Raw genomic sequence first — 11,683 nt, 5'->3', positions numbered from 1 at the left:
TGGATGATAGGCACAGTGTTAGTGAAATGCCACTGAGACACCACACTGGACATAGAATTATTAGCTTCAATAAGCCTTCATATACTTGACGCACATACAATTGGAACAAATAGGATCATAATGAGATATAAACAGGTGGTCAACACTAAAGTTCAGATGAATAGATGAATTCCGGAGATCGTACTATCTATAATTTGATTCAAAGGAGACATATGGAACTACCAAAGATGCTCTGTTGCCCTCTGCCCCGGAGGCTTTTCAGATGCAATGTTCCTGCAGGCTGCAGACCTCCTGTCAGCCATGGCTTCTCCGACGCATGGTGGCCACAGTGGAATGGATTTGAGACCAACCAACAACGAGGAAGACTGTCTGGCAGGCCTTCTAGGAACAATGCCGTCCTTAGCTTGCAGCTCACAGCTTAAACAGTTGTGCATGCGTTTTTTATCTTTCATGCATCAGGCATTGCCATTGGCTATCTTCCATGATATGTTTCCAGGCACGTCGCTTCATCTACATTTGCAGGTTTGATGTTGATGTCATCAATTTAGAGTGATATCCGAGTTCCTTGGAGGAGGGAGGGTAAGGTCCTGTGCTACCTTACCAAGATTGTTTTAGATAAGACCTTTCTGGGATGAAAGGTGGGTGCCTACATAGACCACTTGTCAGAAAACTATGCCTTGGCCTCGCAGCCCTCCTCACCGTGCTGGTTATATGTTGTCACTGGAAGAAGCTCCAGTCCTCACAATCTTCAGCTTAACACCAGAAAAATTGAAAATTTTCTCTCAAGGTTCTTCCCAACTTCTTTCTGAAATTTACATACTACTATACTGGATTATTATGCTAATTAACATTAACTCTGCACAATCCGCCCTATGCTATTGCTCTGTTTGCTCACAAGTTCATTTTATGGCTCTTCTGATGTCACGTTTTCCTACAGCAGGAGCAGCAACTTCTTGGATATAGTACAGCTAGACGGAACAAAGGTAGTTTTAATTGCTTGTATGAATGATGCTAAGTGAAATACTGCATTTATCATTTGTGTACTGCTGACTTATGCTTATCGTTTGCCTCTCAAGTATTGGAAGGCAATTCCTAATGACAGTGATTGCTTCCAAACATGAATCTTGTTTTTACCTCAGAGTGTGATTATGCAGAAAGGAAAATGGGTGGCAGAAATGATGCAGCCACTCTATTCCGGTAATGAGTGCAAACAGTGGTTATCAAAGATGTGGGCTTGTTGAATGATGGAACGCAGAGACTTCTCTTATGAGAATTTTCGGTGGCAGCCAAATGGACATGCCTGAGTTTTTGGGGCCTAACATTTTGAGGAGGTATTATACTTGTGTTTTCCTTTTGGTTTGGATGCCCTATAGGACTGGATTCTTTTAACATTTTCTGAGGCTCGCAGGTTGAGGCATAAAACTCTTGCTCTTGTTGGTGATTCTCTTGTTACACAGCAATCAGTCCATGATGTGTGTAGTTACAGGGGTAAATACAGCCCATAAGTTGAAGATGTTGGATGGAGATATGGCCTAGTCAAAGTTCCAGGTGCTTTAAGACCTGATGAGTGGGCTTAACGGTTTCCAGGGACTAATTCAACAATCCTTTTCTACTGGTCTGCTAGTCTATCTGAATTGGAACCTCTCAATACAACAGATTCAGTGACTACCTATGCATTGCATCTTGATCGTTCAGTTACATTTTTGAAGAACTATCTCCACAGTTTTGATGTGTTAGTACTTAACACAGGTCTTCACTGGAACAGAGGAAAGCTCAGTGGGAATCACTGGGAGTTGTACGCTGATGGAAAGCCTATAGGCAAAGGTAGACTTGCAGATTTTAACCGTGCAAAAAATCTTTCATTGTACAGCATTGCCAGATGGGTGGATTCAGAACTTGTGCAGTATCCTCAAATGAAAGTTTTCCTGAGGCTAATATCACCCAGGCATTTTGCCAATGGTGACTGGAACACTGGGGGAAGCTGCGGCAATTCCATTCCCTTGTCTAATGGAAGTGAGGTGTTGCAGGATCATTCAATTCAAGTGACTTGGCTATTACTCGTGCGGTCGTGCCGGTAAGGCCATGTTTAGTTCCCAAATTTTTTTCCTAAAAACATCACATCGAAATTTTGGTCATCTAAATAAAGCATTAAATATATATATGAGAAAATTGTGAAACAAATCTTTTGAGCCTAATTAGAACATGATTAGCCATAAGTACTACAGTAACCAATATGTGCTAATGACGAATTAATTAGACTCAAAAAATTCGTCTCGTAGTTTCCAAAAGAAATCTAAAATTTATTTTGTAATTACACTACGTTTAATACTTTTTAAATATGTATCAAAAACTTGATGTGATGTTTTTTAAAAAAATTTTACAATCTAACCAAGGCATAAGTTAACGAGACCCAGCCGTGCTAGCCCAGCCGCGGCTCTGTGCCTCTGTTGGGTCTCCCTGCAGTCAACTCTTACTAGTCAACTAACCCACGTGGCAGTTGAGTATCGAGAAGATAAAGACGAGGCGGAGGCGGAGACCGAAGACGAGCACGCTGCGATGAGCTCGGAGGCGACGGCCGACGTGGTGCACAGCGGCGGGTGCCACTGCCGGCGGGTGAGGTGGACGGCGGAGGCGCCGGCGAGCGTGGTGGCGTGGATCTGCAACTGCTCCGACTGCTCCATGCGTGGGAACACCCACTTCGTCGTCCCGGCCGCCAGGTTCGCGCTCGACCCGGCCGCCGCCGGGTTCCTCACCACCTACACCTTCGGCACCCACACGGCCAAGCACACCTTCTGCAGGGCCTGCGGCATCACCTCCTTCTACACCCCGCGCTCCAACCCCGACGGCGTCGCCGTCACCGTCGCCTGCGTCGACCCGGGCACCCTGTCGCACGTCGAGTACAGGCACGCCGACGGGAGGAACTGGGAGAAGTGGTTCGCCGGGAGCGACATCTCCAGCTTCTCCAAGCCCAAAGAGGCTGCTCCAGCGCTGCCGGCGGCGGCGGCGGAGCAAGTTCAATAGTATAACCAACTACTAGCTCCAATTCATCTATACTCAATCTAATAGTCAATTCATATAATAGTTACCTCCAAAACATTACTATATGGTTCCACATGTCATACACACGCTGTGTCTTAGATTCCGTATGCAGCTGGCTATAAATTAATAGCACACATCTGTCTCTCTTCCCTCTTTATCTCTTTAAAATATACTTATAGCTGGCTTATAGCCTGCTATTGTACCTGCTCTAAGACCTAGCTGTTGTGTTGTGAGCTTCTTCAGTGGCTAAAACTACCGTGAGAGAATAACTGAATAATCGATATATGTATATGGATGCGTGCAGTATGTGTGTTAATCTTGTTGCATAAATGGGTTGCAATTGGGAAGGAGTTCCAAAATAGATGTTTTCACTGCTTTTGCTGTATCATGTTCTATAAAACTGTTGTTAGATGAAATTGAGATTATAAGATGAAGATGAGGACATTTTGCCCTCTGGTGTATGCAGTATATGTTACATGTAGATTTAATTCTATTCAATTGGCAAAACCGGACATGTGATTCATGTTCATCCTCTCTGGATGATAGGCACAGTGTTAGTGAAATGCCACTGAGACACCACACTGGACATAGAATTATTAGCTTAAGTAAGCCTTCATATACTTGACACACATACAATTGGAACAAATAGGATCATAGTAAGAGATTAAACAGGTGATCAACACTGATCACTACTTTACAGTACGGAAGTTCAGATGAATAGATGAATTCTGGAGATTGTACTGTGTACAATTTGATTCAAAGGAGACATATGGCACTATCAAAGATGATCTGTTGCCTTCTGCGCCAGAGGCTTTTCAGATGCAATGTTCCTGCAGGCTGCAGACCTCCTGTCAGCCATGGCTTCTCTGATGCTTGGTGGCCACGGCGGAATGGATTTGAGACCAACCAATCAAGAGGAAGGCAGTCTGGCAGGTATTCTAGGAACAATGTCGTCCTTAGCTTGCAGCTCACAGCTTAAACATTAGTGCATGCGTTTTCTATCTTTCATGCATCAGGCATTTGCTATCTTCCATGATATTTTTCCAGGCCCGGACCAGATTGGTTCATCTACATTTGCAGGTTTGATGTTGATGTCATCAATTTAGAGTGATATCCGAGTTCCTTGGAGGAGGCTAAGGTCCTATGATACCTTTCCAAGATTGTTTTAGATAAGACCTTTCAGGGATGAAAGGTGGGTGTCTACATAGACCTCTTGTCAAAGAACTATGCCTGCTGGTTGTTATCCTGTCACTGGAAGAAGCTCCAGTTCTCAATCTTCAGCTCAACACCAGAAAAGTTGAAAATTCTCTCTCAAGGTTCTTCCCTACTTTTTTCTGAAATTTACATACTACTATAATGGATTGTTATTCTGATTAACATTAACTCTGCACAATCCACCCCATGCTATTGCTATGTTTGCTCACAAGTTCATTGTATGTCTCTTCTGACGTCAGGTTTCCTACAGCAGGAGCAGCAAGTTCTTGGAGATCGTACAGCTAGACAGAACAAAGGTAGTTCTAATTACTTGAATGGCATGATGCTAAGTGAAGTACTGCATTTTTCATTTGTGTACTTCTGACTTATGCTTATCGTTTGCCTCTCAAGTCTTTATAACAGAATCTTGTTTTTACCTCAGATTGTGATTATGCAAAAGGGAAATGGGTGGAAGACAAGAAGCGGCCACTCTATTCCAGTAATGAGTGCAAATAGTGGCTATCAAAGATGTGGGCATGTCGAATGATGGAACGCACATACTTCTCTTATGAGAATTTTCGGTGGCAGCCACATGGATGTGAGATGCGTTAGTATCTCCACAGTTTTGATGTGTTAGTACTTAACACAGGTCATCACTGGAACAGAGGAAAGTTCAATGGAAATCACTGGGAATTGTACGCTGATGGGAAGCCTATAGGCAAAGGTAGACTTGCAGATCTGAACCGTGCAAAAAATCTTGCATTGTACAGCATTGCCAGATGGGTGGATTCAGAACTTGTGCAGTATCCTCAAATGAAAGTTTTCCTGAGGACAATATTACCCAGGCATTTTGTCATTGGTTACTGGAACACCGAGGGAAGCTGTGGCAATACCATTCACTTGTCTAATGGAAGTGAGGTGTTGCAGGATCATTCAGTGACTTGCCTGTGGAGAGTGCTGTGAATGGAACTCGTGTTAAGCTTTTGGATATAACTGGTATTTCACAGCTACGAGATGAGGGGCATATATCTAATTCTACTTTCAAGCTTCAACAGGAATTAACGAATGCTTGCACTGGTGCCTTCCTGGTATACCAGATATTTAGAATGAGCTGCTCTTTGCACAGATTTAGTGCTGCACTTCAGTGTGGATTTTTTTCCACAGAATCCTTAGAGCTCCATTTGTGCTTTCTATACAGATGCTGTTTCACCCTAGCATTTAATTTATGGAACTTCTGGCGACCCATATGGAAGCGGTTGACAATATCAAGATGATACTATGCACCCATAAGACTAGAAATGATGCTAATGTACAGTTCGGATCAGATTCGTTAGCCTTTTTTTCAAGTCAGATATGGAACTTGCTGCTGCTACAGAGCCTTATAGAGACCCCCAGGTACATCGAATTTTGTTTGGAGTAAGATGCTACCACAGTCCACAGTTTTACCATGTGCAGCATAATGTTCTTTAGAAATACACACGCAAGTTGACCGAAGTGCTATATGCTCTTTCACTTTTTTGAGGTAGAATTCTTGTTTCATGTCTGTAACCGAAAACTCATTTCGAATGTTGTAACATTTGAATAGTTCCATGTAATCATTGTAGGGTTTATACATACTCCAGAAGAAATATAAACATGGGATCTGTCCATTGTGCAAAATCTGTGGATTATCTATTTGTGTCTTTTCTCCTATTGGAGTGATATCTGCCCTGTGTACAAACAAATGAAATGCTCAGATTCACAAGTGTAGGGTTTTACCAAACTTATTGATTTATGTGGGTAGAATGGGATTTGTATCAAGGAGATGCATAACCATTTGCTAATTACTGTCACCAGAAGCCTTCTTATAGGACATTCAATTCACCTTGTAAATAATATTTTTTCCCATTGCCTGCAGTGTCAACAGAACGTACAAACTGATGACAAACATCTCTCTCTCTCCCTCTCTGAACAAATGACAGATTGACAGCTACCCAATTCCTCAAAAGAAAATTCCTTTGACCAAACAATATCATATTAGATCAGGTAGACCTATCCATCTCAAAAAAGAAAAGATAATGAAAGAAAAAAAAAAGGATCGGGTAGACCTAACCTAATCCTGTTACAAGCCCATCCTTGTCTCACCCTACACAAGGCTTGGATGGAGTAGCCATTAATGTAGCCTATCCGCATGCCTTACACATGCGTTACACCGCAGCATCAAACGGAGCCCTGATTAAGCTATAAAATGACGGATCCTCTGGATGTTGAGAAAGCCACTGAATAGGAAGAGAAAATCACATTCCAACGTCCTATCAACCTGGAGACAGTCCACGACAATCCTCTTGTTTTTCTCTTTGTTTTTCTTATGCTTATAAACAAAAATTTAAATTTTTAATAGATTTAAAGGTTTTTTCAGTATACTTATTTTTCAGCTTTGGCTTTAGATCTCTATGAGCATATACACAAAAGTTTTATTCATAAATTATTTTTCATTTGCATATATAATGTTTAGTTTTTTTCACGGTCACCCCAATGTCCAAAAGAAAACGGTGAGGCAAAGAAATGTTTTGCTTAATTCAGCCAGAAAAGTTAATCTCTTTACAGCCAGTCACTACTACTGAACATAGACAGCATAGCCTTATCTCATCACCAGCATGAACATCTTGTAGCCTTTTTACCCCATACGGCATAAGAACAAAAAAAAAAAATCAAGCATTGCAACCACCCTCTCAGCCTCCACTATTGCCATCCATCATTGTAAGCAAGAACTTACACAAGCTGGAAGAGACCTAATCCAATCCAAAGCCCCGTTGCACTGTGCAGCAGCAGTACATGGACACAGTACAGCAGCACGAGCTGAAGCCGAAAGAAAGAAAGAAGATGAAATAATTGGCACCTCCACCAGCAGCCAGCAAAGGCCGCCCGCACCAACAACCATTGGCACCAAACACCACGGTAGCAAAAGGAGTGGATGAAGACTCCAGTGGTTGCAGATTCATCCTGGCCATCTCTGGAGCCTGATCTGGTGATGGTAGAATGGAAACTGAACTGAATTTTGACAGAAGAACATGGGGTTAATTTTTCAGCGGAGTTTATGTACACACCGGCGAAAAGTTTCGTATTTTGACACAGAAAGGACATGTTTTTTTGAAAGGATGCCAGTTGTGGACGATGCGTTTCGATTCCATTTCATTGCATTCCTAGAGTATGTACACCTGGGAGCAGCGTGCGATGATCCCTTCCAAGATGGCATGCCTTATTTGGGGAGCTGGGGGCAGGTGTGTTTCACCTCAGGGCGGTGTCTGCTGCGTCGAGGGGCAGGGGCGTGACGCCGTGCATCTCATCAGAGACATTGGCAAGCCCCTGGATCAGACGTACGATGTCAGCTGGATCATCCAGGTAGTACTTGGCCTTGCTGGGTTTGCGACCGACGGTGCAGGCGAAGACCTCAGCATCTGGACTTAGACGGTTGTCCTGTACTGCGGTGGTGATCACCTCGAACATGTCTTCGTCGGAGCGGTCATCACCGATGCACAGGACGAAGTCCGGAAGGAGGCAATTCTCCTGAATTATTGATAGCAGCCGTTTTGCCACAAGGCCCTTGCTTACACCCTGTAGAACAGTTCATAGGTCGAAACTTAGCTACCAGAAATGTGTCATGTGAACACTAGTAAGGTAGGAGCACAGCTTTGCTGTGAGCCAGCTTACCTGTGGCTTCACCTCAACATGGTTCAGGCCAGCTTTTACTGTAACTGGCTCATTTGCAAGGACACTCTCCAGATGGTCATGGAGCTCCTTGGCTTGGCAAGATCCAAAATCAGGGTCAGCATCCTCGTAACTCCAGACTATCGCAGTCTCCTTGTCCTCAATTGTTGACCCATCTGTTGTCTCGGTGTATGTTTTCATCACAGGCTCTGCGATCTGCTTCCAGCTGCAGTCTGTCACGGAGACACATGTCTCCCATTCTGCATCTCTCCTCAGCCTACAGCAGTTACAAGTGCAAATAGTAGTTCAGTTAAAATTAAATTAGTACAAAGTCATGGTAATTTCATTTCAGTAAGAAATTAGTGATCATTGCTTCTGATTTTGCAGAAAATAGAGAGAATAATTACCTGAGGAAGTATCCATGTTCAGCAGCTAGTCCTAGGTTGTCACATGATGGAAACCATTCATCTAGAGTTGACCGCTTCTTTGTGCTAACAAGGAAGACCATGTTGTTCTGATCTCGGCACAGGCTGTTCAGCATGTCTATTGTTTTAGAGCTTGGGCTTTTACCGAATGATGTTTGAGGCATCAATGTCCCATCATAGTCCAAGAGAATGATCCGCATGGTTGTCCTCCGATAGGCTGAGACAAGGTGCTCAACTGCAAGCTTCTTGAAGTTTGGATCAAGGGCTACAACCCTAAACCTTAGCCCGAACCCTATCCCCCAACAACGCCTCCTGCTATGATCCAGACAAGTCCTCTCCAGATCTTGCAAGAAGCTGTTCGCCCAGTATCCGACATCATGTGTGTTCACATATTTGTGGTGCTTGTCATGCCTCAGAACCTTCTCCCCCTCTGGCATCTCCAAAGCTGAGTCCATTGCATCAGCCACAGCATCGATGTTCCAAGGATTTACCCGAATTGCTCCACTTAGGGAGGGCGAACAGCCAATGAATTCTGACACAACAAGCATGCTCTTCTTCCGTGTAGATGGAGTGATACCTAAGATCCTGTCCAGTTTTTCATTGCCTTGCCTAGCAATTACATACTCATATGGGATAAGATTCATGCCATCTCTCACTGCAGTCACAAGACAGCACTCAGCGACGACATAGTAAGCCATTCTCTCATAGAACTGCAGTGGCCGATCGATCAATATAACTGGCTGGTAACCTGGCCGCCCGAATGCCTCATTGATACGCTGCACCATTGCATAGCTCTCATCCTGCACCTCCTTCACATCTTTCCCCCGGCCCCTCGCTGGATTGGCAATCTGTACAAGAACCACCCTCCCTCGCCATTCGGGATGTTGCATCAGGAGCTGCTCAAATGCCAAAAGCTTCAAGCTAATTCCTTTAAAGATGTCCATATCATCTACGCCAAGCAACATCAGCCGGTTCTGGTCGCAGAACTGCTTGAGAAGCTCAGACACCTTGACCCCCGTCTCCGGCAGATTGAGCACCGACCGCAGCTGCTCCAAATGAACACCCACCGGCAATATCTTGATGGTGACAGTCCGACCATAATACTCCAGTGCAATGTAGCCCCTCTGCGACTCGTACTTCAACCCGAGCATCCTTCCACAGCAGGACAGGAAATGCCTAGCATAATCGAAGGTGTGGAACCCGATCAAATCGGCATTCAGAAGCGACCGGAGCAGCTCCTCGCGAACAGGCAGGGTCTTGTAAATCTCCGACGACGGGAACGGGCTGTGGAGGAAGAAGCCGAGCTTGACCCGGTTGAACCGCTTGCGGAGGAACGTCGGCAGGATCATGAGATGGTAATCGTGCACCCAGACGTAGTCCTCGTCGGGGCTGATCACCTCCAGGATCTTGTCGGCGAAGATCTTGTTGACGGACACGTAGGCCTGCCACAGCGTGCGGTCGAAGCGGCCGCCGAGCTCCGGCGAGAGGGGCAGCATGTAATGGAACAGTGGCCACAGCTGCTGCTTGCAGAAGCCGTGGTAGAACCGTGACCGGAGGTCGGCGGGCAGGAAGGTGGGCACGCAGCGGAAGCCCTCCAGGAGCTGCTGCGCCACCTCGTCGTGCTCGGCCGCCGGGACGTCGTCGCGGAGGCCGCCGACGTAGACGAACTCCATGTCGGGGCGGTCGGGGTGGGCGCGGAGGCTGTCCTTGACCTGCAGCAGGAGGCTGTCCTCGTCCCACGAGAACTCCCACCCGCCGCCGCCGCCGCGCCGGGACGCGCGGATGGGGAGCTGGTTGGCGACGATGATGGTGCGCTCCCGCGGAGCGTGGGACGACGACTGGTCCGACGCCGCGTCGTCGCCGCCGCCGCCGCCGCCGCCGTCACAGTCCAGGTCCGGCACAATGCCGGGCGCCGTCACCACCCGCGGTATCCGCCTCCTCCCCAGCGACGGCAGCGGCTCGCCGCCGCCCCCGCCGGCGGCGAGCTCCAGCAGGTTGGAGTACGATCTCGACACCATCCCCCGCCCGCCGCCGCCCCCAAGATCCCGAAGATTTCAACCCAATCCGCCAACAACCAAGAACCAGAGCGCGCGGAGGAAATGTCCGGCGAGGGAGGCAAAGGATCCAAACCCCCGCAGGAGGAGAGAAAAAAAAAATCTCACCAAGATTTCGCGCGGCAAGGAATCGAATCACACAAAGCAACCAACCTAATCAAAAAAAACCCAACCAAAATCAAAAACAAAAACACACAAACAAATCCCCCCCTCCTTTCCGAAAAGGACGAGCACCTTTCGGTCAAATTAATCCGCCACAGATCGCAGCGACATCTCCACAGATCGCCGCGCCACATTCGCACCACCGCCCCGACGCCATTCGCACCACCACCACCACCACCACCAAAAAAAGCACAGCACAGCTCCTAGAATCCGCAAGAAAGAAGACGAAGAAAACAATGGAGGAGAGCAAAGAAGATCCCTCCTTTCTCCCTCCCTCTGAACTGGAAATTCTCGAGCAGCGACTGATTGATTCTTGGGTCGCGCGTGGAGGAGGAGGAGCGGCTCTTGAGGATCACAAGAGCTGGGTTGCGAGAGGCGGATCTGCAGCTATAAGTAATAAGAGAAAAGAGAGTACAAGGAGATTAGCGTTGCAAGCTGCGATTTTTTTTCTCTCTTCTTCCTCGAGCTAGAGTTTGAGCTGAGCTGAGCTGAGCAGAGCAGAGCAGTGAGGAAGAGAGAGCTCGCCCACGACACCAAGACGCGCACACCGAATAAAATAATCACATTTGCGGGAAACACCCTGCGGTTTGTGGCTCCTCCGTTTTGAGGACAAGCTCTGCCGTCCCTGTAGAAAGAAAAAACATTGATGGTTTATGATTATTAGTTGTACTATATAATTAAGTACTGTTTGGTACCAGAGGCAACGTTAATTATTTTGCCTGCCGGGTATGGTTGTCAGCCAGGTAATGCAAGATAGTACACTTCAATCGGGGTATTAGTCTTTTATCACGAATATTTTTCTGTTACAATTGCATTGCTTATGCTTATATTTATAAGTTAAAATTTAAATTTAAATTTTGGAGTTGATTTTAGGGCTTTTTTACCCAAGTTTATTTTTCTGCCTTGACTTTTAGACGGCTAAAAGACATATACAAGATTTTTATTTATAAATTATTTTTCGTTTACAAATATGACGTTTGGTTTTTTTGCATGAAACATCCAAACCATCACTCTAATATATTTAAACCGATAAAATTAGAAAGAGTTGAAGTCCGATTTAGATTACCATGCATGCCAATGTCAAAAATGTCATGCTTTTATGATTAGGCAGAGTTCTTTTTT

At 45.7% G+C, this 11,683-nt stretch overlaps 1 protein-coding gene and 1 pseudogene across 2 annotated transcripts; one reads left to right on the top strand and one right to left on the bottom strand.

Annotated features, from left to right (window-relative positions):
• The first annotated feature begins 3,050 nt into the window (after nucleotides 1-3,050).
• LOC102707612 lies at nucleotides 3,051-6,002 on the top strand (annotated as a pseudogene).
• A 763-nt stretch (nucleotides 6,003-6,765) lies between these two features.
• On the bottom strand, nucleotides 6,766-11,072 carry LOC102718487 (alpha,alpha-trehalose-phosphate synthase [UDP-forming] 6-like). Of its 2 annotated transcripts, none has more exons than XR_005812420.1 (4): nucleotides 8,328-11,072; nucleotides 7,924-8,197; nucleotides 7,320-7,827; nucleotides 6,766-7,237 (listed from the first exon to the last, which is right to left on the bottom strand). XR_005812420.1 is itself a non-coding variant. In XM_040527415.1 (4 exons), exons 2-4 carry the CDS (start codon nucleotides 10,361-10,363, stop codon nucleotides 7,501-7,503), a joined length of 2,637 nt encoding a protein of 878 aa, XP_040383349.1. In that variant the 5' UTR covers nucleotides 10,364-10,552; nucleotides 10,634-11,072; the 3' UTR covers nucleotides 6,766-7,500. The 2 variants fall into 2 exon arrangements, 1 of the variants encoding a protein (XP_040383349.1); XM_040527415.1 differs by having other exon boundaries at nucleotides 6,766-7,827; nucleotides 8,328-10,552; nucleotides 10,634-11,072.
• Nucleotides 11,073-11,683: the final 611 nt, after the last annotated feature.

The sequence above is a fragment of the Oryza brachyantha genome, chromosome 9, assembly GCF_000231095.2.
Source record: "Oryza brachyantha chromosome 9, ObraRS2, whole genome shotgun sequence".
In the NCBI taxonomy this organism is placed as follows: domain Eukaryota; kingdom Viridiplantae; phylum Streptophyta; class Magnoliopsida; order Poales; family Poaceae; genus Oryza; species Oryza brachyantha.
This window is presented reverse-complemented; position numbering and strand designations above follow the sequence as displayed.

What these genes read in the sequence shown, in the direction of transcription:
- LOC102718487 (XM_040527415.1), bottom strand. Translation starts at nt 10,363, where the DNA reads ATGGTGTCGAGATCGTACTCCAACCTGCTGGAGCTCGCCGCCGGCGGG. An exon ending in GAACATGGATACTTCCTCAG is followed by an intron (nt 8,198 to 8,327) that starts GTAATTATTCTC and finishes TAACTGCTGTAG; the next exon opens with GCTGAGGAGAGATGCAGAAT. An exon ending in ATGTTGAGGTGAAGCCACAG is followed by an intron (nt 7,828 to 7,923) that starts GTAAGCTGGCTC and finishes ACTGTTCTACAG; the next exon opens with GGTGTAAGCAAGGGCCTTGT.